This window comes from Acomys russatus, chromosome 25, assembly GCF_903995435.1.
Source record: "Acomys russatus chromosome 25, mAcoRus1.1, whole genome shotgun sequence".
Lineage (NCBI taxonomy): Eukaryota > Metazoa > Chordata > Mammalia > Rodentia > Muridae > Acomys > Acomys russatus.
Window position 1 is genome coordinate 38152551 of NC_067161.1, and position 27487 is coordinate 38180037.

Here is a 27487-nt window from a genome sequence, read left to right on the forward strand (position 1 = left end):
GTAAATCAGAGCTCTGCAGGTGATGGATCAATGCATTGGCCTTCAGAGACATAGGCTGTCCAACCCCCAGCTTCTACCCATGGGCCATTCCCAGCTGGAGAGCTACAGCAGTCATCAGCAGCTGGGACAGTTAAAAATTAGTCACTACAACCTCTGCCAGGGGAGTGGCAGTCAATTGGTAATGTGCTGCAACCAGCCCACAGAAACACACATCTTAGATGCAGCTGCTTCATCAGTGGAGCCAGCCAGTTTGGCCAGAGCCCATCACCTCACTCTGGGCATCCCTTTGTAGACAAAGCTCAGATAAGAACTGAGCAAGATGGATGTTGTTTCCCTGCAATTCAGAGTCAGGGTCTTAGAGCCAGGACCTCAAAGCTCTCTTTCCTAGACCTTTTTTTAAAAATAGCTATTTGAAATCAAAAACAAGGGGAGATAGATCACGCCCCATGACCTCTCAAGCTTAGCTAAATGAAGGGCCCAGGAAGTGTTCCTTATTTCCCCTTCCTCACAGAGATAACCGGACATGCTTTTAAAGAAAAGGGGCAGTCTAGATCAGTCTCCTTGTCAGACATGGTGTTGAGTTGAAGCTACTGGTACAAAAGCTGGTGTCTGCTGATAACTTCCCACTCTCTGCTTACACTCAGAGTGGGCTTTCCAGAAGGACAACACAAAGGCTCCACACCCCTGACCTTTACCCTGGCCTCCCCACACTGTCCACACGCCTCTACCTGGCAGTGCTTGCATGACCACCCAGAACTGCTCACTGTGTTGCTGGTACTAGACTACTTTCTATGCCTTCCACTTGCCTCTTCACTCCTGAACATGCTCTCCAGATGAGCCACATCCTTCCTTCCTGTCATGAAGACATAGACAAAGAGACCAGTTGGCTTGTCCAAAGTTGTACTCACAATAAAAGAAGTCAGGGCTCCACATGTTTTGTCTAGCCCAGAGTTCACTCTTCTGACCAGGGTCCTCTACTTCATCCCTTTGTTACGCTTCTTGTTGGGGCCAAGGCAGCTCAAGGGAGGAAGGTTTGCTTGGGCTTACACAGAAGGTCCAGTTCAACATGGAGGGTAAGGCGCAGGGAGGAAGCAGCGAGGAGGAGAGGCCTGGGAAACAGGAATGTGAGGCAGCTGTTCACATCGCACCCACAGTCAGGAAGCAGAGATGATGCCCACATTCGGGATGGGTCTCCCCCCTTAACCCAATAGAAACCCCCTCGTAGACATTCCCAGATGCCTTGTCTGCTTGGATCCTGCCCAGCTGACAATCAATATTATCCATCACACTGCCTAAGAATCACACAAAGTGGTTGTGGTCAGATCTGGGCTCTGGTAGCCCAACCAAGCCAGTCTCCACCACCCATCCTCAATATACCAACTAAAAGAGCAAGTAAACGCAAAAAGCAAAGAGAAGAGATGCATTCAATGTGGTCACATTGGGAGTAGGAAAAAAGAGGTGTTTTATTCCCCTAGTTTTTCTCTTTAGAGTTTGAGCGTGGTATTTAGGTTTAAACATAGGTGTACAGGTCTGCTAGATGAGAGGACTTGCTCAGTGTGGCCCCATCCATCACAGTCTCAGCCCTAGTCTCTCTCACAGTGTCAGAAGTGTGGGAAATCTCTTCCTGGGAGACAAGCTCCTCCTCCTCTTCTGGCTGGCACTGGGGGATCCCAGGCTTTCCTTTCCCCAGCATGCAATTCAATTGTCTGATAGAACACAAGTATGTCCTTGGCAGTGTCTTCATTCCTGCTGGGATGGTTCCAAAGTCCACAAGTCCAAAGTCCCTGAGGACAGTTCACAACCCCCCTGTGGGGTCATTGTGAAGCCTGCACTGAGAGATGCCCAAGAGAATCAGAGAGGCCACTGTGTCTTGTTTGCTAGTCAACTTTCCAGTCATGATTTGGAGCACAAGAAAGGGACCGTGGAAACATCAAAGAAAGCTTCATCTTGTGTATTAGCTCCTTTCTTTCCTTTTTGGTTTGTTTGTTTGTTTGCTTGCTTGCTTATTTGTTGAAAAGGGCTCTTCGGTAGTCCAGACTGGCTTAGAACTCACTGTGTGGCCAAGATGAACTTGACCTTGATCCTTCTGCCTCTACCTGCGGAATGATAGTAGGATCACAGGTGTGCACCATCACTCTCAGCTTAACCTTTTTAAAAGAAAACATCTCTGTCTTGGCTGAAGGGACTGCCTATCTCTCCACGGTGACTGAAGTATGATTGTTCTCATTCTGACTATTTATCCAATACAGGCTTCCTCCCCCCTCCTTCTGTGACACCATCCTGGGACAATAAAGAGAAGATGAAATAGCTATCAATTAGTATTTTCAAGCCCATCAAGTGTGTGTGTGTGTGTGTGTGTGTGTGTGTGTGTGTGTGTGTGTGTGTGCGTGCCAGTGTGAAGTTGCATTTATTTGGCTGCATTTGTACCAATATTCTATGTAGGTGTGACTGCATTTCAAGGATGTTTTCACATGTCTAAGATTCTTGTGGGCAAGGGCTGACACATCCGTGTCGTTGCTGACATGTCTTGGAGTGTCTGTCCATGTAAGTCGAGTGTGAAGATATGCCTGTGCGCATTGTCACCCGAGGGCAGAGACCCCACAGCTCTTTATCACGACAAGGAAGGAAGCGCGGCAGCCTTCTAACGTTTGAAATCTCACTTCTTCCTTATGGAGCAAGGAGTGTGGTCAGCTTGACAGCTCTGCTGAGAGAATGTTGCTGGCTCCCTGCTCCTCTCCAGGGCCTTCTGTGATTGATGGCCACGCCTCTGACCCTGTCCCCTCTGGCCTGCAGGTCCCTGTCTGGACGCATCGTCGGCGGTGTCTGGTGGTTCTTCACTCTGATCATCATCTCCTCGTACACAGCCAACCTGGCCGCCTTCCTGACTGTGGAGAGGATGGTGTCTCCCATTGAGAGTGCAGAAGACCTGGCAAAGCAAACGGAAATTGCTTATGGGACACTGGAGGCAGGCTCTACTAAGGAGTTCTTCAGGGTAAGGGCATCCCTACTCGTGAGGCCTCCTCAGAAGGGAATCAGTCCACTCCACTTCCCTTTTCACTAAAGAGTGTGGGGGCTGGGTGGGAGGAGCTCCATGGTGGAAGTGTGTGGGAAGCTGTGCATTCCTTCCTAACCACCACAAGATAGATAGATAGATAGATAGATAGATAGATAGATAGATGGATGGGTGGATGGGTGGACAGACAGATGGACAGACAGATAGATGATAGGTAGATGGATGGGTGGGTGGACAGACAGATGGACAGACAGATAGATGATAGATAGATAGATAGATAGATAGATAGATGGACGGATGGACGGATGGATGGGTGGGTGGATGGGTGGACAGACAGATGGACAGACAGATAGATGATAGATAGATGGATGGATGGGTGGACAGACAGATGGACAGACAGATAGATGATAGATAGATGGATGGATGGGTGGACAGACAGATGGACAGACAGATAGATGATAGATAGATAGATAGATAGATAGATAGATAGATATAGATGATAGATGGATGGATGGACAGACAGACTGATGAATAGATGGACAGACAGATAGATGATAGAGAGAGAGATAGATGATAGAAAGGGAAATGAGATTACAGGCAGCAAGGTAATTGCCTACCTTCATGCAAATCTCAGCAACTCAGAGAAAGCTCTTGGGTTTGGGGGCTCACGAGGACGACTGAGATGTGCTGTCCTTTTGGGTGAAAGATCATTAGAAGAATTATTAAAGCTATAGGCAGACAGCATGGTAGGAGATCTAAAAAAAAGTTCAGATCCCTGAGGCAGAATTTTGGTCTCTTCTTATAGGACTCAGAAAGGGGTGGTCTTATTCCAGGTCGGAGATGCATAGTGCAAACTCCTTGTTATCAGGCTGTCTCTGATACCCAGGTGGCAAGGGAGTTTCAAAGGAGGGAGGATAAAGTCTTGTTGATGTCTGACTTAGAGGAGGTGGGACAGTGGGGAGGAGCTAAGGAGAAGTTGAGGAGGAGGTTGAGAGGAGGGGTCCCTGTGGGGAGGAGGTGTATCTGTCTTACAAGTAGGGAACGTTCCACCTGTAGCCCCCCCCCCCAATGTCCTGAGCCTATCAGCTCTTTTGGAGAAGTGGGACTTAGGGTGGCTGCTCTTCTCCTGGAGCAGGCACCCAAGGAGTCTTAGAGAGCCACAGTCTCGGCAAGTTCTGATGGGGCTAGCCTTTTGTCTTACAGCAGGTGTAAGGAGAACATTCCTTTAGGTGGCCACAGCCTGAACACTTCTCGGCTGACTAAAAACCCCTGAGAAATGGACTTCTACATCTGTAGACGCTTCAGATCTCCAGGGTCAGCTCAGACCCCTAACCCTCTACTAGTCTAGACAGACAGGAAACACGACGCCACCCCTGCTCTCCAGGGTCTGTAGTCTTATAAGGAATGACTTAGGAAGTGTGTGGACAAGGCTCACACCTGGGACTTGTAGTTTCCCCTCCTGTTAGGGCTTCTCTGTGAGCAAAAGAGCCTTTCTTGACTCTTGGTGGACTCCATGCGTTAGGGTCAGAAACTTGGTGGTGTCAACACAAGAAACACAACTCTTACCGCAAAAGGAATAAGAGACAGTTAATTCTGGAGCCAAATATGAGTCACCATGGCCTGGGAACACAGACTTGGGTCACCCCCAAACGTGGAAGTTTTTGTAGTAACAGAACTAAGGAATTCTTAAGTCAAGATACTTTTCAAATGCATTGGTGGGAACATTAAGTAGGCGGTTACAGCAAAGCAGAGAAATCTCAGCTATAGGCCTTACCTGTCATGTAATGACAGTCTTAGACATTTGGGTTATGGAAACCTAGAGTTCCGTCAATACATTTCCAAAGGGGAAGTATCTGTTAGAATGTTAGGTGCAGCTTTGTATCTTAGTGAAAGGATGTTAGGTATAACCCAAATGAGGGCTATTCAATAGGCTAAAACTAGACCAAGATAGGATGTAACTAGGCTCCCGACCTGCAGTGTTCCGGCTCCACATCACCATACTTCTAGTCAGTCTCTCCGCCTTTGCAGACTCCTCCTTTCCAGGAATTCTCATTCATGGTGGCCACCAAGGTCCTCCCTAGCCAGTGGCTTCTGAGTTCATTGTCTCGTGACTCCAAAGAGTGACAGATGAAATGGTACGAAAAGAGAAAGCAAGTGAGGTTTATTGGGAGGTAGAGAAACAGTTCCCTGCGTGGGTTGCTAAGCAGCGCCAGGTTGGAGGCTTTCCTACTCTAGGAAGAAGGCTGTGTGTAAATTAGTCATCCAGTTGGGATGAATCTGGTTCATTAATTTGGATGTACCTGAGGAATTCCGCTCTGTTGGTAGATCCAGCGACCAGGCTCAGGTTCAAGGAAGCCTTGGGGGTGGGGCTCCAGCTGGTTCCAAGGAGGAGTAACATGGAAGTAAAAAGAACAAGGGCTAGTGATGGGCCAACTTGAGTCAGAGCTATTCGGATTTTAGGCCCTGCACTCACTCATCAGACAGCGCACTGCATAGGCTCTCTGCACTTTCTGAGCTGACTGCCAGTCCATAGAGACAATATTATTTCCTTGAGCCTGTAACCCTGACTGCTTACAAAAGGGGCTGCTTTGTGTCGGGCTCCAACTCTGGCTGTTTCCTGGGGAAACAGGGAAGGTGCTGTTTCCCTGATAGATAGGATGGTCTACGGAAGGAAATCGTCCCTGTCAGAAGAGAACAGTTAAATACTACAAGAAGGGAAGAATACGTGAAGGCCAGTGGACGCCATAAAGCCTCTATGTCGAGGGCGGATAGAACATGTGGAAAAGCAGGGGTCCCCTGGCCCTCCACGAGCCCTTTGTCACAAAGTAGCCGCTGCCTGTTGCCAATAAGGTACCTGGCAAGCCATGCTCGGAGCACTCCAGCACTAAAGTAACCCTGAAAAAAAAAAAGACACAAATACTCATAGTAATCTCACCAACTAAGCGCTCTCTTCATGCCAGGCACTGGGCTAGCATTTACCTATGTTTGTGCATTGTCTCCATGGCAACATGTCCAAGGGAATTGTTAACACCACTGTTCAAAGAGAAACAGTGAGTCTTGGAAAGGTTATGTCACTTGCTGAAGCGCCTGTGGCTAGCAAGTCATATAATGAGAGAGGAAGCTGGTCGGCAGAGAGGAAAAGCACCAGGAGTTCAGGGCTTTTCTCTTTGCAAGACACCATGGCAGAGCTCTCATTGCTGCACCCCAGTGCCCAGTTTCTTTACCTACAAAAGAGCACTGCTAAGAGATGTCCCATGAGCCCTTGCATGTCTGTGACTGACCAAGACCTTGGTGGGTAGGGAGACATCACTCTCCACTCCCACTAGGCAGAAAAGGGGGTAAGCAAACCACAAAATTCCTCACCCCACCTCAGAGGAATCTAGTTTCTAGTTCCCATGACAGCCCCATCCAGAGTCACTGAATTCTCCATGGACTGCTTAATTAAGACGTGTGCAAGGCGGTGGGAGCTGTGCAGGACAGATTTAAGAACAGACACCCTGCCATGTCTCCGGGCCTCTCTCTCACTCATACGCCACTTGAGTTCCTGGAGATTAGGTTGTCCTGGTGATCTCTGAGCACCTGTGAGCACAGCCTAGGCTTTGGGGCTGTGGCTGAGAGGACATGGTGATTTTCTGCAGATTGCTGCCATGGGGTTGCTCAGCTCTGCCTGTCCGTAGCCTGTTCCCTGCTGCGCCATCCTGTCAGGTCAAATTGCATCTTACACTCGTCCTGCTGTGTGTGTTGTTGGTTGTATGCCTGGAAGATCATCTGGTCCTGACTAGAATATATGCATTTCCCTGTTTCATGTAAGAGAGTATGGAGTACCCTGACATGCCTCGATTTGATATGCGTGGCGCATGCCCATAATCCCAGCACCCAGGGAGGCAGAGGTAGGCAGATCTCTGTGAGTTCTAGGCCAGCCTGGTCTACAAAGGGAGTCCAGGACAGCCAAGGCTACACAGAGAAACCCTGTCTCAAAAAAACCAAAAAACAATAACAAAACAAACAAACAAACAAATAAAAACAATGCAAAGCAAAAAAAAAAAAAAAAAAAAACATGAAATAAAAGGAGGAAACAGAGGCCGGAAGAGAAGTAGTCTAGAAAACAAACCAAGATTTACAGGTAAAACTAAGCATAGAATCTAGGTTCCTCTCACCTGGCCCAATGTCTTCTCCAAACCTCTCTATGGAGAAATGAGATGTTTGACTAATGAGAGAATGTTGCAAATTAAACTCATACCAAATGCCTCCTTGAGATTCTAATTAACTATTTCCAGTATTTTTAACTCAAAACTTATAAATTTTCTGGGTCCTAAATATTTTACAGCTCAGTTAGCCAAAGTGACAGTTGTGTATTAAGATGCCATCTACATCTGATATTCTTGACATTGAGAAAATAAACCTGACACTTCATGTAGCCAAAAACAATGTTGCATGTATAATAATGATTCTGTGTTAAATAAATGTGATCTATATAGGGACAGAGATGCTGGTCATATGACATTTTTAGTAACTGTCTTTTTCCTTATTTTAATACTTCACTATGCAGCTAGCACTTGTCCATTTCCAAAGCCTTGAGCCTGGAGATGTACATCCGTGGCTTAGGCACTCAGTGCACAAGCATGAGATCAGATAGCATCACCACATAAAAAACTGTGGCAACATAGGTGCTAACTCCAGTGGCTAGGAGGTAGAGATAGGAAGATCTCTGGAGCCTTCTAGGCAGCCAGTCTAACTGGGTGGTGAGTTCCAGATTTAAGGAGAGTCTGTCTCCGAAGATAAGGTGGAGAGCAACTAGGAAGGCACAGATATTGACCTCTGGGCTCAACAAGATAGGGACAGAGGAATGTGGACACCCTCTCCCACAAAGCATACACACACAAAGGGAAAATAAAAACCAAAAGCCAGATTCCAATACCCTTAACATCCCCTTGGGAAAAAGAACTTCCTTTTTTAAAAATTAAAATTAAATTTAAATTCAAAATTAAAAGCTGCTAAAATTGTGACATGAGAGAGCAGAGAGCATGTCTGCATCCTGGACCATGCACTGGTAAGAGCCCTAGTTAGTCACCACGCCCGGCTCAGGAACTTTTTCTTAATAGGGGTACAAGGGATACGCTCTCAGACCCATTCTTAAAAAGCAAGCACTTGACCAACTGAGCAAGCTCCTTATCCCCAGTTTGGAGGCCTTTCAAATGTAAGGAGATGAAAGTACTGGGTCTCATGGTGTATGCATTATTTTTCTGTTACTGTGATAAAACACCATGACCAAGGCAATTTATAGAATGAAATGTTTATCTGGGCTTACAGTTCCAAAGAGATAAGAGTCCATCAAGGTGGAGGGGGGTGGGCAAGCAGACATATGTGGTGGCAAGAGCAGGAAGCTGAGAGTTCAAATCCCCATCGGTACACACAATGCACAGAGAGCTGGAAGTATCAGAAGGCTTTAAAAGCTCTCAGGGGCCATACCCAGGGATGCACTTCCACCAACAACACTACACCTCCTAAACCTTCCCATATAGTACCACCAACTGGACACCAGGTGTTCAAATTCCACAGGCTTTGAGCGATAATTCTCATTCCAACCACACCACACACGCTATATGCTCTATCAGGCAACTGATATCTGGGGGGCAGGTCTCGTAATAGGGAAGAAGGGTTTTTATTGGTGCTATTGTGTGTGTGTGTTTGTTTGTTTGTTTTTAAGTGTTTTTTGTTTTTATGTTGTTTTGGGGGGCTTTTTTACGTTTTTATAGTAGTAAGTAAAGTCAAATCCTGCTGACATTCAACCCTCTGCTTTGGGGCATTATACATGCACCCCTGTTGAACTATAGACAAGTTCTACAACGTCTTTCAAAGATAGACAGGGACCTGGTTGCTTATCTTTCCCCTATTTAGAAAGAGTATAATTGCCCAGATGTAATTAAATGATTCTGAAATACTCTGTTCATTCTGTATTTACAAGATATTTGTACCTTGGAACCTACTGGTACTAATTAGAGGCTCTTATTTTGCAATCACTCATAATTTGTTTTCTTCCTAAGCTGATCTGGCTCATGAATGTGTGATCAAGCTCCACTCAGCTCTTCGTCGATGTGTGTGCCGACCCCCGATTCAAGCATCGCCACTGCCTTAACCCTGGCTTTGTTCCTGTCCCCTGGCAGAGGTCTAAAATCGCTGTGTTTGAGAAGATGTGGACGTACATGAAGTCTGCAGAGCCCTCTGTGTTTGTCCGGACCACAGAGGAGGGCATGATCAGAGTGAGAAAGTCTAAAGGCAAATACGCCTACCTCCTGGAGTCCACGATGAATGAGTACATTGAGCAGCGCAGGCCCTGCGACACCATGAAAGTGGGAGGTAACCTGGATTCCAAAGGCTATGGCATTGCGACACCCAAGGGGTCCGCCCTGAGGTAAGTACCCAGATCTGTTTCCTTCGTGCTCCCTCTGCCCTCCCCATCTCAGGAACGAAGCTGCTGCGTTTACCACAGGCCCCCATGCATAATACAAGCCTCCAAGAAGAGATCTTCGGAAATGCCTGTGGGGCCTGGAAGATTCCAGCCACCTGTGACCTTCAGTCCTGAGGTTGGAAACTGACCTGGGGGCCTCAGCTTGCTTTTCGATGTTGCTGCCCCCGTGTGCCCTTCCCTGTGCCTTGCTCTCCACCTCACTCCTTAAGTGTTAGATGTTGGTAACCCCTGTGCTTCTATGTCTTGTGACCTGCGACGCTCCATCCCTTATTAGAGACCCTGAATCCAACTCAGCCATAAACAGGGTTCTCCAGCCATTTGGACTCCAACAGGAAATGGTTTGTAATGTGTCTCTCAAAAAGCAGAAACACATTGTCCAAATGAAAAGCCTAGTTGTCTGAGCTTTACGAAATGCTCAAGTCAAAGTACCTCCTAATGAATAGGTCCAAGTTAATATAGTCTGTGTGTCTGCCTTGGCACAGGCTTCTTGGACAAAAGTGGATTGATCAGCAAAGAGGCAAAGTCAATATTGTGTTCACAAAAAGAAGCTTTGCTCTTCGTTCTAAATAGCTAAAGGCAAGCCCTGCGTATTTGCAATCAGATTGGCTAAAGCAGAGCTAATTCTAGAATTTGCTACTATCCTGCAGAAGGGAAGACATTTTATCACCCAAGCCCTACATTCGCTCAGCTACACAGAAAGAATTGACATCCCAGTCTTTCAGAGGTCAAGACAATTATGAGCCAAAAATGAGATTAAAAATTGAACATGGTGGTGCATACTTTCAATCCCAGTATTCAAGGGACAGGGGCAGGAGGACCCCTGTGAGTTCAAGGCCAGCCCGCTCTACATATTGAGTTCCAGGCCAGACAGAGCTAAAATAAATAAATAAGAAGCAAGGGGTGAAAGACAAAAGAACATTAAGGGTGAATGACATGAAACCACAGGCTCCAGTCACCAGGAGAAATTACTAACTGCAGAAGGGGTCAGTGTGTTTGAGGAAAGGATGCCCTCTCAGGAAGAGCAAGGTGGGCTAGTAAAGCCTGTAGAAGGATAGAGAGAGACTGTGTGACATGACGGCCACGGCCACTCTGCCTCGGTTCACTCATTAATGGAAAGGACAGCGAGTCCCGTCATTATCCCAGGCACTGGCACAGCAGCTGGCACCACTGTTCTGAAAAAGGCACCTTCCCGTGTAACTGCACGATTGTGAGAAGAGGCCAACATTCAACAGCTTATAATTGCTTAATGCTTTAATAATAATCATGAAAGTTTAGGACCGTCTACAAAAAGGGCCCTCGAGGACATCTATTTCCAGTAACAAGATGGAACAAAATTGTCACTGTAAGATGTCTGGGTATGGTGGATAGGATATAACATCCAGCCTTTTAAATGCAAGTTAGGAACTCTCAAGGGCCAAAATGGTAAAAAAAAAAAAAAAAAAATCAAAACCAAAGTGAGAAGCAGATACTAATGACTCTGGGACTACCCTAAGTAGGACAGAGTTGCAAATTACACAACATCCCACGCACTCCAGAGTCAGCAACACAAGCAAGACATCAACCAGAGACATTCTAAAAGCAAGGGACACTCATTAAAGATCAGGCACACTTGATAATGTTTGAATTACAGTTTACAGAAATGGCGTAGCCGTCCTATAAAACCCGAGTACTTGGTAAATAGCAGGCTAGGTGAAATTGAAGGGGGAATTAGTGTACTGGTATGGGGAGGGGCAATCAGAGAAAAGTCTTCAGGGTCGCTCAGAAAAGTGGGAAGCAGAACAAAGAGGGACCATCAGAGAAGTAAGAACTGATCTGCAATGATTTCCAAGTGTAGACATTAAGAACAGGCTAGGTTTTGAAGGATTCTTCCAGAATTTATGGTACACATCAATTCAGATTCAAACATCCAATCTCTGTGAAGACAGATTAACAAGCCACAGCTGAATTCATCAAAAGGACAGGACATCGGGGGCAAGTAGAAGACCTTGAACACGGCTAGGAAGGAAGGTCCAGCTGGGTCAGGGCATGGGTAGAGCCTCGATGGGGAGATGCCTCCAAGGCCACTTCCTTCAAAATGAGGTTTCACATTCAGGGAAGGGAGAGGATGGGGAGTAGTCTAGGAGCTGGAGAGGTGGCTCAGCACTTGAGGGCACTTTCTGCTCTTGTCATAGACCAAGAGGTCAATTCCCAGAACTGTACCAGGTGTTCACAACCAGCAGTAACTGGAGATCCAGAGGATCTGATGGACTCAGTGGGCATCTGTACTCACATGCACACACACACACACACACACACAGAAAGAGAGAGAGAGACAGAGACACAGAGAGAGAGAGAGAGAGAGAGAGAGAGAAACAGAGACAGAGAGACAGAGAGAGAGAGAGACAAAGACAGAAAGAGATACAGACACAGACACACACAATGAGAGAGACAGAGAGAGAGAGACAGAGACACGCAGACACAGACACACAGAGAGACCAAGAGACAGAGAGACGGAGACACACACCGAGATTTCAAAGTTTTAACAAGCAGTATAGGTGAAGAGCAACCTGCTTGAAGACACTAACACAAGAAATCATGACACACACAAAAAAAGAGATACAGGAGGAGACGGGCTAAGCCTAGAACATGAGGCCAGAGGGGGTTTTCTAAAAAATTTGTAAAATATTCTTTATTCAAATGTCAATAAAAACCCATTAAAGAATTTTACCTAGTTCCCCTGAAGTTCAAACAATAAAGACGTCATAGGGATTTAAACATAAATGCCTACTAAGAGAACACTGGGAGCCGGGTACCCAGCAATCAGGCCCCGCTGTCCTGAAGAACTCACAAGGCTCTTTGTGCATGTTTAGGCCAATTTGCAACAAGATCCGGACAGTAGTCTTTGTTGAGGGAACGATTTCTATTTCGGGAACTTACAGACTATCATCCTAGAAAGATGCTGAGTACAGAACCGGATGTCATGGGTTCAAGAAAACCCATGTCTAAAGTCTTTGTGGTCAAGGCCATCAGCTGACAACAAGGCACAAAGAGGCAATGTGGTCTGTCCATCAGCAGTGCCATGAAATGGCCCCTCCTCTGACACAAGCCCTGGAATAAGAAGACAGCCTGAAAAGCATCAGGCGTTTCAGTGACACAGACCTAAAATTTGAGTATTCTGCACCGCAATGCCTTCCTCCTACAACAACAGCCACTGGCTGTGGCATGCACACTTGCTCATTCCATCCCTAGGCGCTGTCATTAGCCCCATGTTACCAAGGTCCAGACGGAAGAAAACAGACAGCAGGTGTGCACAAGATTTGAGGCCAGGCAATCTGACTGAGAGCTCAGGGCTGCGACTTATTCAAAAGCAGCTCCAGGGTGGATGACTGACAACTCTCTCAAAGGCAGGCAGGTGCGAGACTGACAACCATCAACTCAGGAAAAAATAATAATAAAGCTTTTGGAGTCCAGAGAAGCCACTGGGCACCCTGACAGCAGAAGATGGTGACAGCCCCTGGCTTAAAGGTTATCAGATCCCCTTGCTCTGAATAGCTTCAGTGCATTTCCCACACTCAAAGACTCTGCCTGGGGTCAGCATCGGCGATCTGAGCCTGCTGTAGAGAGAAACCTCCTTCTTTGGTTTATATCTCTGCAAAAGATGAGGCCATTACAGTTTGAGAATGAGAGCAAGAGAAAAGGAGAGAGAAATCCAAAGGGTTCTCGCAGGCCAGAAGGCATCAGATCACACATGGGCATAAATTCACATTGGTGCACATTCCCCCCACAGAAATAAAAATAGAAAATAGTAAATTCAGTCATCTATGGTTACAGAACTCCAATGACCCACTTGAACATCGGGAATTCCCATAGCAGGGGAGCCCCTCCCCAGCCCTCTCTCCGGCCTCCTTTCTCTCTGTGGTGCTTGATGGTAGCCATGGATCACGTGACTCCTGACAGAAGGACACAAGAGTAAAGCTGCCAGAAGAGGGGCCCGGCATTCCTGCTAGGGAAACGCCCTTGCTGTGTGTGGGATTCCGCTTCTCATCTCTGTGAGAAGGAATCAATGTGGAAGGCTGGCTCACCAAAGTACGCGCTTGAACACAAGCCTGAGGAATGGCGTTCAGCTCCCACAAAGCCACGGCAAAGCCAAGCCAGGGTAGCGGCCACCTGTAATCCCAACACTCAGGCAGAGGTGGGGGAATCTCCTGGACAAACTGACTATCTACAAAAGCTAAAATTGACTCAGGCCCAGCCAGAGTCCTCAGCAAATAAAGTGGGAGTGATTGAGAAAGACATCTGACATTAACTTGCGGCCTACGCGCACGCACGCACATACAACATGCCCATGTTCTGTCTCCCCACCAAACTCACATACACACATGCACACATACCACACACATATGCAAAAAAGGAAAGGATCGTTGTTTAGCAGCTAAGAATATATGCATACACACTCTAGCCAGTTTCCACTACATCTCCGCCTCACACCTGAGATGGTTCGAATACCAATGAGTCACTTAGGGCCAAACCCTAGAGACACACATTTGCCTGCTACAGCCACTTTACATCCGGTGCCTTAATCCCACGAAACCATATTCTGTAATGGAAACCAGGAGGAAGCGGCTGTCCTCTGAACCATCACACTTTTTTTGCCAACTGTTAAGTTACTCACAAGACCGGAGAGTGTTTAAAGTTTAAGCTACAGAAATGTGATTCTGTATACTCAGGACATGGTTACAAGTTTTTCATGGTTCCATCAAAGCCAGGGCAACAATAGCCCATCCAGGCCCAGTGCCTCCTTCCCAGCAATCCTCCGTTTGTTTTGTATAACACCACACCTCCCCACGTTAGTGAGCTTTCCTTCTAGCCTGCCATTGCTCCAAGATGAATTGTGAATTTCTCCCTCCTACGGTCAGAAAATGCATGTCTAGGGGATGTGGATGTAGCTCAGTCAGTAAAGTGCTTGTCACACAAACTTAGGGACCCAAGTTCGATTCTCAGAACCCACATAAACACGACATAGCATGTGCCTAAAATCCAAGGCTTGAGAAACTGAGACAGGAGGAAGTTCTGCCTGAAGTTCACTGCCAGGCAATCTGTCTAGCCAAATCAGCAAGCTCCAGATTCAGTGAGAGACATTCTCTGAAGAAACAAGGTAGAGAAGGCACCTAACATTGACCTCTGACCTCCACATGTGTATGCTCCTGTGCAAATATTCACAACAGCATGTACATATAACATAGAGGGAGAGAGAGACAGAGACAGAGAGACAGAGACACAAAGACCAAGATATCAGAGGGAAAGAGGAAGGAAGGAAGGAAGGAAGGAAGGAAGGAAGGAAGGAAGGAAGGAAGGAAGGAAGGAAGGAAGGAAGGAAATGTTGCTTAGACTCCTGTCAGTTATACTTCTCAGGAGCCAGATTATGGTCCCTTTAGTGTGTTAAGAGACTCTTGGTGACAGAACAGCATTTGCCTCCCTGTCCTGGAAACAAATGCTCTGGTGAAAGGAGGCAGCTTGACGCTTGGCTTTCCATCTGGACAGGTGGCATTCCTTTGAAACCGATGCTGTTTGTTGGCTGTCTCTGCATGCTTGGGCTTGGGTAAGGGACTGAGTTATGTTTCCAAAACCCTTGGGTTGTGGATAAAGATGGACGGGCCAATGCCAGTCACTAGGGGAAAGGCAATTAGTAAATCCACTAATTATAATCTGTAGGCCTTCTGGTGCCAACTAAATGTAGGTACCCAGGCTATACTGCAGTCTCTTCACTGGATACATAGTTCCTTTTATTTAAGATGATGTGCTCAAATCTCCTAGGTCAAGGTACATGGCCTGTACTTACAAACCCAAGCAAGAAATCTATGCTAGATTGGCCTCTGTTGAATTCTTAGCTAATGGCTCTCCCTCATGAGCCATCTGCCAGGAGTTTAATGGGTTTGCTAAGAGTTATATACCCTAAGCAGGACATTGGTCAACGTCTGGTCTTTAACTAACTGTGGTTATGTGGGTGATTCTGTGATGTCTGTGATTATGACATCTCCGTCTTCTGTCACATCTTGTCCATGCCAGACGTTTGGGCCAAGGGGACAAGAGCACAGTGCAGCTTTTTCCCTGCACCCTCATGAATGACAAGCATTCAGAAAGGTCTAAGATCTACTCCCTGGGCTATTCCATTTCCCAGCTCCTCTTCTGATACCCATGCCACACACAACACTGAACATACACATGCAGGAGTCATGGTGAGAAATTGAAACCCCGCCCCTAAGTGATGCAGTGTCCAGAAGAAATCATGAGCAGAAATACATACCTACTGTTTTCCTGGTGACAGGAGGACCCTTGATTCTAAACATTACCTGGAGGTGGTCTGTGATGTGAGCAGGTGAGAGAGGAGGGTCACAGGCAGAGGCATCACTTGCAAAGTTGTCATCTTAGAAGGAGGCAATAACCTTAGTCACAATTTATGATGGGACAGGAAAGAAGTGGCTGGCTCCGCGCTCACTATAGTCTTTGCTTTAAAGTTGATAGTGTGAGAAGTCGCCTTTATAGAGATTTGGTGCTGTTGACCACCAATGACTGAACAGATACCAAGTGATGCTGCCAAGAATGGCTCCCCAAACAGAATCACCTCGGTTTTGTTCTGAAATGCCTGGTCGTGAAAGGCATAGCTTTGAGGGATACCAGCTTCCTAGCTCACCAGCCAGGGTGACAGAGGAGGCCAGGCCATCTCCTCAAGTTAACTGTACCATGCCTGTCTGCTTTTTTTTCTTCCATATAAGAGAATTTCAGGATTGCTCGACAACATTTCCATCTTACTAGAGTTCCCATGAGATAGGATTCTCTCATTTCACGACACTTTCAGGAACTGTCTGGATTGGCATCATCTGCATAACTCAAGAAGGAAAGTGTGAGGTGCAACACACATGGGGACTGTGGGGCAGTTCTGGGGCCTTCTTTCAACACTGCTTCTTACCTGGTGCTGATCTGAGAAGTGCAGAAGGCTGTGAGGAGCTCTCTTCTCCCAGACACTCGCACAGTCCCTGAAAACAATTGGGAAACCAGTAAACAAGTGACTTCTGTGGCCTCCAATCTATCACTCTGCAGACTCAGCCCAGATTACAATGTCTATCGAGATTCCCAGGAGGGCTGATTTTAAAAATAACTGACTTCCTAGACTTTAAGTTCTCAGGTTTCCTCCAACAGTCTAGTTCTGCAGGCCCAGAGCGTGGGGGTCAAGGAACAGAGAGACTGAATGGCTCTCCAGGGATTCTGCTCTGCAAATGAGGTGTAGAAAAGTTTAGGGAGAAGGCCAGACCAGTGTTAGAGACCAAGCAGGAAGAAGGGTGGCACATAACAGCACGGCTGTTGGGGAACCTACACAGAGGGCTACAGTAGTCACCAGCCTTGGAGGCACATAACTCAATTCAGGTTTTAGGTCTGCGACTTTGCCAGCGTCTGGCCTTGCCAGGCCACCACAGCATTATAAGCCTCTGCTTTCTTATCTTAAAAAGAGGAATTGGGCCAGAGAGCTGGCTCAATAGTGAAAGAGCCTTGCCCCACAATCCTGGTGATCTGAGTTCAATTCCTAGAACACACACACACACACACACACACACACACACACACACACACACACACACACACACATCAGAACCTATGTAAAGGTAGAAGGAGAGACCCAACTCCACAAAGTTTTCCTTCATTGACACCTGCACGTGTGCATGTGCATGCATGTATGTGTGTGCGCGCACACACGCACACACACACACATACACGCACACACACACGTCATAATTTTTAAAAACAAAAAAAAAAACCCCTGAATAATCATCTATGAAGTTTTTTCAGCAAACTGATAAACACACACACACAAAGGACCCATCACAGAAGACACTCCTTAATGTTTCTACTCTCCTCTTCTCATTAGACCTAATGGAAAGTCACTTTAAGTCTACATAATTTGTTTGTTCCTTCTCTGTAAAACCCACTGTGTCAGAAATCCACATGCGCCTAGCCCACCTCCCTCTCCACTGCACAGACTGGCTGCATGTGAAATAAAATGTCTCTCTCCAAGAACAATCTGTGGTCCTCCCCCACAGGGAACATGCTGAAAAAAATAAAACGCTAATATTTCATTTCTCCCTCCCTCCCACATTCCCAAGTATCTGCCTCTCTTCCTATAGTTTGGTACTGGTGCAGAACCCTGCTGCTGAGGATAAATACAGTATGTCCCAGGGAAATGGCAGTCTTTTTCAATTGGTCTTTGCCTCCTGATGGGTAGCCAGGGATACGTGTTGTCATGGTAACCTCATGAACTCAGTGACCCAGGTCAGGTTTGATCAGAGACAAAGCGCTCTGGGCTGAGAGGTTGTCTAGTCTACATCTTCCATCCTCCAAAGAGCTGAGAGGAGGAAAAAAAAGGAAAGGAAGGTGATGAATAAAGAGAGAGGAGGAAAGGGGAGGACAGGAGGAGAGACAAAGGAAAGGAAGAGGCCAGAAAGAAAGAAAATATATGTAAAGTGTGTATGTGTTAGTGTATTTGTGTTTGTAAGTATGTGTGTATGTGAGTGTGTGTGTTTGTGTGTGTTTATGTGTGTTGTGTGACTCTGTGTGTGTGTGTGTGTGTGTGTGTGTGTGTGCATATACAACTGTAAGCACATTTGAATAAAGGTGGAGGTTTTCCAAAGAAGAGATGCTTTCTCAGGTCAGTACACCTGGGGCATACTGCAAAGAGCACAGAGAAAGCATCTTAGGATACCAGGGCAGTGTCTAGCCCAGATGTCCAAGCCTAGAATGTGGAGAGGGCTGTTTATTGAAAAATTAGCTCAGCACATCAAGTACTTGTAAGAAGTACTGTGTATGTCACCTTACTCACACAGTGGCTTGTGAATGTAATATTGTCTTTGCCTTCATCAAACAGTTTGGGAAACTGAGGCACAGTGAGGTGACAGAATTGACCCAAGATTCCCTAAGGTGGACTCCCAACTCAAACAACCTCATTTCCAGCATGCCTTCTCTGGTATTAGACAATAATGTCTCTTCAGAGATAGACATGTGAAGAAAAGTGACAAGACAGTGAGGATTGCCGCCACATATTGTGGCACGCTATTATAATCCCAGCCCTCAAGTAGTGGAGGCAGAAAGATTAGCCATTCACAGCCAGCCTTACCTACACAATCAGTTCAAGGACTGCCTGGGCTATAAGATAGCCTGTCTCAAAAAAAAATCAACTAATAAAAAGATCGGGATCGTTTCATACATATATTTCAACAGATATATACACACACACACACGTACATGCACATGCACACACACATTTAGAGTAATGCAATGAATGTGGAAATAAAAAAGCAGATTCCTGCTTCTACCCTGAATTCTATAGGGACCTCTTGGCTCCATTCTGCATAGTTTGTCTGTGGAGCACATGTAGGGTCCCTGGATGGGGGCCATCCCATAGGCTCATGTCTTGCCATATACCTACCTCCAAATGGGCAGAAGTATATATATCCACCATATAATGATGTCTTCCTGCTAACCTATAGTGACTTAAACTAACCCCCTCCCCAAAATGTATGCCTCCTAAAATTCCATATGCTTTTGGTTTGTTTGTTTGTTTTTCCCACTCCATAAAGCAGATCACTTTACACTGATGGTACCACACGGACCTCAAAGCTCCTGTGTGTGCAGTGCCCTGGGTGCATTCAAACACTGTCTTTCCCTGGCCTTGTGATTGATCTATCCCCCGTTTCCCTGTTACAGTCTGAATCTAACATTCAGGGAGATGATAATTTACCTAGGTTCTCAAAGGGCTCTGTGCAACTGAGCTTAGGTATGAACTCTGATTGTAAAGGCTTCCTTGTTTTCCACACCTCTTCCACTGCACTAATGGAAGTGCTCACCTGCTACACATCACTGCCTTTGTCGTTCTTAAGGCACCATCTCAAAAGCATTCAGAAGAAAAAAAAAAAAAAAAAAACACTGCGAACAACAGACAGTAGAGGCTCAGCCCTCAACACCACCACCTCCCAAGCCATTGGGAGGAACAGCCCCACCTCCTGGTTAAGCAACTCACAGGACTCTTGTTAGAACTCCACGGTTACCATACTTGGTGAGCTGCTCCTAAGCGGCAAAGGCAGCACATGAGAGTGAGAAGAGGGAGGTGAGAGTGTGAGGCAGAAAGACCAAGATGAACAACCTGAGAAATGAGCAGCCCTGTACCTAGGCTGTGGTTTGCCTGCCAGAGCTGGCCTTTCTCCTGCTGGTATACAAATTATATGTTGCTTTCTTCTAGCATCCATCAAAAATAGCAAGCGTCTCAATGACTTTATCTTAAACTCCCTGCGTCTTCTGATTGTTCTGAGATGGCAGACCAAGACAGGGAAGATTCTGATGTACATCCTGGCTCTGCCACTTGAGGCTTGAGGACTTTGAAATTAAGTGTGCTTTGCGGTACATCAGCCCTGTGTTCAAACTCTTGCACACTATAGCTCTGCGGTCTTGGCAAAGTGGCAGCAAGTAACAGGACTACAGTTAGGATTGATGGTGATCTCTGGATCTGCTACATAAAGACAAGAATCTTTGGGCAGGTTACCTCACCTCAGCAAGCCCTCAGTTTCCCTACGTATGAAGGAGGTGGCTAGAGGTTATTCTGTGCCCAAGCAGTTAAGTGAGCATCATAGTTTGTTTTCTGTTCCAGTGATGACAAAACAAACACTCTGGCCAAAAACCACTTAGGCGAGGAAAGGGTTTATTTGGTTTACACTTCCAGGTCACAGTCTTTCACTAAGGAAGTTGGGACAGGAACTCAAGCAACTAGTGGCATCCCATCCACAGTCAAGAACAGAGAGAGACAAGTTTGTTCTCACTTACTTTCAGTACGCGGCCAGCTCTCTCACACCCTTACACAGTTCAGGGACCAACCCATGAAACAGAGCTACCCACACTCAAGGTGGGTCAGTTAAAAATCAAAACACTCCATCCGCAGCAGATATGCACACTGGCCAACCTAACCCAGACAACTCCTCAGCTGAAAATAACTTCAAGAGTAAACTTTGGCAAGTTGGCATTTTAAAACTAACCAGCGCAGCCCAATAAACACAAGGCGCTTAGCACAGTGCAGTAAGCACAAAGTGGCAGCCACCATTACTTGATAGCTGTGACACTCCTTACCCTAGTCTTCCAAGTGAGAACTTGCTTTGAACTTCACCAGGTAGTCTTAGGGCTAAAATGAACAGTGCGCACTTCGTGCAAAAGTTCTTGAATCGAATCCCTTTCTGATCCATACCAGATAAGAGTGCCTTCTCTCAGATGGGCCACACTCAGCTTTTTCACTTTGCAATGAGATGGAACTGTCAGGTCAACAAGTGTGGCTTTGTTTCCTTTTAGACTGGGTGAATCAAATGCTACTCACCTCAGAGCCAGACAGCCTCCACCCATCCACCCAAAGGCAGAAAGCTCTCCCGCTCGAGCAAAATCAGGTTCCTGAGGAGGCAGAAAGATGGGGAGTAACCACAAGTTGAGCTCTTGGAGAAAGAGTGAGGCCAGATACTCTAGTAACCTTTTATGAATGGCCCCATCCTAAGATCACAGATCATGAGTGAGCCTCCTCCTCCAGAGGAACCGGGACTGGCTCCCTTGGGTAAAACCATCGGAGCTACGTGACTGGCCACGGAATGTAATTGCAAAATCATCGAACAGCTTATATCAGAATTATATACCCCTCACTCAGAGGAGCTATGCAAGAGTTTGCTGCATGTGTTGTTCACCTTTTTTAAAAGTCAATTTATTGGTGTTGTTGGGTAGATCTAAAAACCAGAGGCAGGGCCTGAAGAGATGGTGCAGTGGTTAAGAGCGCTGCCTGCTCTTCCAGAGATCCTGAGTTCAATTCCCAGCAACCGTACAGTGGCTCACAAGCATCTATACTGTGATTTGATGCCCCCTTCTGGCCTGCAGGTGTGCATACAGCTAGAGCATTCATACATTAGATAGATAGATAGATAGATAGATAGATAGATAGATAGATAGATAGATAGATAATAAAATCTTTTTTTAAAAAAGGCAGATCTCCATATTCTTGCCACCACTACTGGACCACATCAGTTCTCCAGAGGTGATGGGGCTCCCATCTCCATAATTCCGCTCCAAGGAGGACTACCACCTGGCATCTTGACAGGAAAGAAAGCTTTGACCCTGCCTGTCCCCCTTAAAGTGTCCTGGGGCTCCCCAGTCTAACTCCACTAATTCTTTACTTCCATTGCCTTGGCCATTGATTAGCTGTCCCTACTCCTCCAAGCCTTGGCCATTGATTAGCTGCCCCCCACTCCTCCAACCCTCCTAAGCAGAGGGTCAGGAGCCTCTCAGTCCTCAACTTTGAATCAGTTTACCTGCGGTGATGCTCGTTGCCAATGGCGGTATGGACTGGTATAAAGCTGGAGGGAACTTGGAGAACACTTGAGTGATTTACAGCAATGCTGCCTGAGATCCAGACCTGCCAACTCCTGGTCCTCTTTTTGATCCAGCCCCGGCTTCTCTTAACCATAGTGTGCTGTCTAATTTTTATGTCTGCTTGACAGATGCCAGGGTCATCTGGGGAGAGGAAACTCCAGTTGAGGGAAAAACAACTCAATTAGATTGAACTGTAGGCAAGCTGGTGGGGCATTTCCTTCACTGATGACTGATGTAAGTGGGACCAGCCCATGGAGGGCACTGACATCCCTGGGAAGGGGGTCCTGACTTGTAAAAGAAAGCAAACTGAGGACGCCATGAGGAGCAAGCCAGGAAGCAGCATTCCTCTATGACCTCTGCTTCTGTTCCTGCCTCCAAGTTCGTGTCTTAAGTTCCTGCCCTGACTTTCCTCAGTGATGGGCTGTGACCTTACAGTTGTAAGATGAAATGGACCCTTTTCCCCCCAAGTTGCTTTTGGCCAGAGTGTTTTATCACGGTAACAGAAATCCTAACTAAAATACGTGTTATCATAAAAGCTTTGGTTCCTGCTGAGACTCTGCTCCCCACTCCAAACTGATGACACCGGCTTGACCTTGACAAAGAGGCAGAAAAATTCTTGTGGACAGCAGTACGGGTGGAGATCAGCATAGCTGGAAAAGGCTGTAAGAACACTCACTTGTCCAAAATACCCCCCAATTATTTTTTTTTAAAAAAATTTTATTCTTAGAGGTTGAATTTGTATTTGCCTATTTGTTGTGGATTTGTGTTGTTTTTGTTGGGGATGGGGCTTTACTCAGGGTCTTGGTATTTAGCCCAGATTGTAATTTACTATGTTGCCTAGGTTGGCTTCCAACTCACAGTCTTCTTCCTCCCTCCACCACCAGAATGCTAGGATTACAGGTGTGCCCCTCCTATATGTTTTTATTTTATCAAGAAAAAAATAAATAAATAAGAGCAGTCTCTGGGCTGAGAGTGACACAGAATGCTCGAGCACTTATCTAGGCATGCATGAAGCAAAACAGTTTTTGTAAAACTCTTACCTTTGCTTACTTTTACTAAAAAAGTAATTTTTTTTCCCAAGGTATCCAATGCCTCTGCAGCTACCTACACTCACATGCAAGTGCGCTCTCTCTGTCTCTCTCTGTCTCTCTCTCTGACACACTCTCTCTCTCTCTCTCTCTGTCTCTCTCTCTCTCTCTCTCTCTCTCTCTCTCTCTCTCTCTCTCTCTCTCTCTCTCTCTCTCTCTCTCTCTCCAATGCCTCTGGCATCTACAGCCACCTGTACTCATGTACAAATGTGTGCATACAAACACACGCACACACACACACACATACACACACACACACATACACACACACACTTAGATTTTTTTTTTAACTTTAAAAGATAACTTTCTTGCCCAGCAGGATTTCCCTTGTAGAAAGACTTATACAGTTTTTCCCTCATAACTTAGCACCAGGAAAACTGATGATTTTTATGGTGAAAAGATAGTTGGTTTTGCTAGCCAGTTGTAGCCCAGGTTTAACATCCCCTCCCACAAATAATTTCTGGATGAAAATAATGATGCCATTGTCATTAGCCACCAAAGTCAGTTCTCTGGAGCCTGTCTCAGTGAATGACACACAGCACACTCATGAGGACTGATCGCCACAGTGAGCCTTTGTGAGTTGGTGCTGGGAGGGGCTGGTTCAAACCAAAACCCAGGTGTGCTCAGTGAAAGTGTTGTCTCAGCTCACTCTTGTCTGTGCAACACAGCATCTCCAAACACCAGGTGGAGGACCTGCCACTGCCTACCCAAGGTAGACTTTTCAGCAGCCTGTACTGACCTGGGCTAGACAGAGAGATGGTTCTACGTCCTCTGGGATCCACACTCTCACACAAGGGAGGTGTGTTAGATGGTGACTGTTCTTTTAAACATTGTATTCAGAAAAACTAACATTTAATTCATGCTTAGTTTGATGTTTCTCACACTTCTGCACTGATTATTGTTTTTCTCATCCACAAAATCTACATGTTTAGGAGCCACCAGCAGCCTAGAGGACGGATTACTGCCCAGAGCCTCAGAGTTACAATGCCCATGCACCTTAAGACAAAACTTCACAAATCCACCCATTTTCAACAACAAAAAAAAAAGTTTTTCTTTATAGCTGAGAAAAATTCTATTATGTACATCTGCCACATTTTCACTATAAAGTCATCCACTGGTGGACATCTAGGCTGGTCCCATATCCTTACTATTGTGACTAGAGCAGCAGTCAGCATAGGTGAGCCAGCGTCTCAGGGCTGTGGTCCAGAGTCCTTCAGATGTATGCTCAGGAGAGGTGTAGCTGAGCCGTATGAAAGTTCTATTTTTAGGTTTTTTGAGAAACCTCCACACAGATTTTCATAGTGCCTGTACCAGTCCGCCTTCCTATTGTCCCCACCCTTTATTGTCGTTTGTTTTCTTGATCTCGGACACTCTGACTTGAATCTCTAAGTGGTTAAAATTTTCATTCCTCTGAGGACTAAGGGTGCTGATTTTTTTAAAAAAAAATTATTCACCACGTACATTTCTTCTTTTGAACTCTGTTTATTTCATCAGCCCATTTATTTGTTGGCAGAGGCTGAAGGATTAATTTTTTTAATTATCTTAAATTCTAGGCTTCAATCCCTGTCCAACATATAGCTGGTGAAGATTTTTCTCCCACTCTGTAGACTGTCCGTCCACATTGTTTACAGTTTCTCTTTCTGCACAGAAACTTTCTGATTTTGTGTCATCTTATTTGTTGAATCTCAGGACTATTCCTGTGCTGTTGGTGTCTAGCCAGAAAGCCTTTACCTAATTCTACAACTTGGGATATATTGTCCATATTTTCCTCTGGAAGTTTCAACTCCAGGCTTTAAACTAAAGTCTTTGATCTGTTTTGAATTGATTTTTGTGCAGGGTGAGGGACAAGGGTCTCAGTTCATCCTCCCATGTGTGGACATCTGGTTTGCCAGCAGCATTTGTTAAATGGGCTGTCTTTTTACAGTATAGGCTTTGGATCCTTTGTCAAAACTTAAGTAGCCATGTCTGTATGGCTTTATCCTCCCTTCTATTACATTGGTCTGCACACCTGTTTTTCCACAAGCCCCATGCTGTCTTTCTCACTACAGTTCTGTAGAATAATTTGAGGTCAGGTATTGTGACACCTTCAACAGTGTTCTTTCTATTAAGGATCTCTTTGGCTCTATATGGTCTTTGTGTTTTAATGTTAATCTTTGGGTTATTTTTCTAGTTCTATGAAAAAAAATGGTCCTGAAGTTTTGATGGGAATATGCTAAGTCTACAGATTACTTTTGATAATATAGCCAGTTTGCACTACTTGCTCTACCAGCCCAAGGCCATGAAAGCTCTTGCATCATTTTGGTGTCTTCTTTCATTTCTTTTCTCGGCATCTTAAGACTTGAGATGCTGTAGCAGTCGTTGGTGCCCTTGGTGAGGTTGATTCCCAGGTACTTTATTTGTGAGGGGTTTATTATAAGTGGGATATTTTTCCTAATTTCTTTCTCAGAAAGTTCGTTCTTTGGTGTATGTGAAGGCTACTGATTTTCCTGTGTTGCTTTTGTACCCTGCAACATTCCTGAAAGTGTTTATTAAATCTATGAATTTTGTGATAGGGCCTCAAGTGTAGAATCGTGCCATCTGTGAGTAGGGGTAACTTTACTTCTTCCTTTCCTATTTCTATGGCTTTTTCATCTCTCTCTTTCTTATTACTTTGGCTAAGACTTCAAGCACTATAGTGGCTAAGCGTGGAAGTAGTGGCCCTTGTCTCATTCTGTAGTTTAGAGGTAATGCTTCCAGTTTGGTTTTCCCATTTAGTATAGTGATGGCTGTGGATCTGTCAAATATAAGCTTTATTGGTTTGAGGAATGCTCTGTCTGTTCCTAAGTTCTCCAAGACTCTTTTTTAATCATGGCTTGGGAGTTGCAGTCTTTCTAACCTTTACGATGAAAAGCCGAATCTTCATTTGATCTATTCTGTTTGTTGTTCTTTGGGCCCCCACCTCATCACTGCCTGTCTAAGCGTCATTTCTTGCTGTCTTCTGGGTTTATCTTGTTTTTCAGAGCCATGAGCTGCATTGTTGGTTTGGGTTTTCATTTGAATCTCTATGATTTCTTACTGTGAGCACTGCTAGCCATAAAGCTTCCTCCTAGGACTGCTTCGGCTGAGCCTCAGAGGATCTGCCAGGTTGTGTGCCGCTTTCATTTTTTTCCCAGGAATTTCTTAATTTCCTTCATGATCCCTTCAGTGAGTTGTTGTTTGTTCAAATGTGCTGCTCGGTTTCTACATATTTTGTATAGTTTCTGAATACTCTCTTGCTGTTTGATTCTACTGTGATGGAACAGGATATTACAAAGTATCTTGATGTGTGTGTGTGAGAGAGAGAGAGAGAGAGAGAGAGAGAGAGAGAGAGAGAGAGAGAGAGAGAGAGAGAGAGAGAGAGAATTGAGGCTTGCCTGTAACCTATGGTGTAATCAACTTTTGAGGTGCTTCCATGTCTCCAGGGTGAAATGTCCTGTAGCATATTAAGTCATTATTAAACCATTAGTGACAGTTGGTCTGTGATATAATGTACCTTTGCTGAGGTCTCACCCACTGCTTGCTCTGATGGTACTGCGGATCTGCTACAGCCTGTTCTAAATAAAAGCTTTAGGGGAGATTGACAGGGGTTCATCAGGCACTGGAAGGGTTACACAGCACCATGTCTTGGGAAGTAGTGGACCACAGTAACTATATGCATGGGCTGGAGCCATCCAGAGCTGAGTCCGAACCTCGGACAAGGGACGGATTGGTTGCAGAGTTCAAGCAGTAAAGTCTGGCAACCAAGTAGGAATGTGACTACAAAGTCAAGTAGGTCAACTGCTTTGTCAGATGCCCAGACATAAAACTTACGTCATCAGGGTGATCTGTGTGTCCCTGTGTGCCCCTCTCTGAGCTGTTCCGTTTCTTTTCTGTTCCATTATAGTTAGCTAAGTTTGCCAAATAGCCATCTTAAGTACATGTAGTTAATTTAATTTTTCCATTCGTTTGTTAATTCATCCATCTGAAAAAAAAGAAAAAGAAAATTCTCAAGAATGAGAATTTTAATGTTCTCAAGAATACACAGAGTGAAAATTCTCAGACCTATACACAGCACAGAGACCACGGTCTTTAATGTTGTGAAGAACGGCCTAAGGCTGTAGAAAGGGTCTGCTCTGCTCAGGAAACCAATGGTTACTTTGAAAGTGCTGGGCCAGCAGAGCAATCAGCTAGGACAGTGTCACAGCAGGAGGGACCACCATGTCAAGCCTGGGGAATCTTCCAGGAAGGTCAGTCTTGTCGACTTTTAAGGTCATGACTCCACCGACACAGGAAGTAACTCCTCCCACAATGTCCATGGTAGATTCTGGGATCCCAACATTTCTTCTCTTTCGGCCACTCCCTACACCTGTCTCTGTTTTGTCTAGTTTCCTCCTTCTCATATGTGAGTCTTTCAACCTACATCCCTTTAAATTGGAGACAAGGAGAAGAGAAAAGGAAAGATCTCGAACCATCTGTTTGCATAGAGTATAGCACTTCCCTCAG

General features: G+C 45.6%; 1 protein-coding gene across 3 annotated transcripts in view; it reads left to right on the forward strand.

Annotated features, from left to right (window-relative positions):
• Positions 1–27487, forward strand: part of Gria1 (glutamate ionotropic receptor AMPA type subunit 1) — a 308069-nt gene that overhangs the window by 260477 nt on the left and 20105 nt on the right. For all 3 annotated transcript variants that reach the window (XM_051167319.1, XM_051167320.1, XM_051167321.1), the window contains exons 12-13: positions 2794–2992; positions 9178–9425. In XM_051167319.1, the coding sequence (XP_051023276.1) occupies positions 2794–2992; positions 9178–9425 (447 nt within the window). The remainder of the gene's footprint in view (positions 1–2793; positions 2993–9177; positions 9426–27487) is intronic.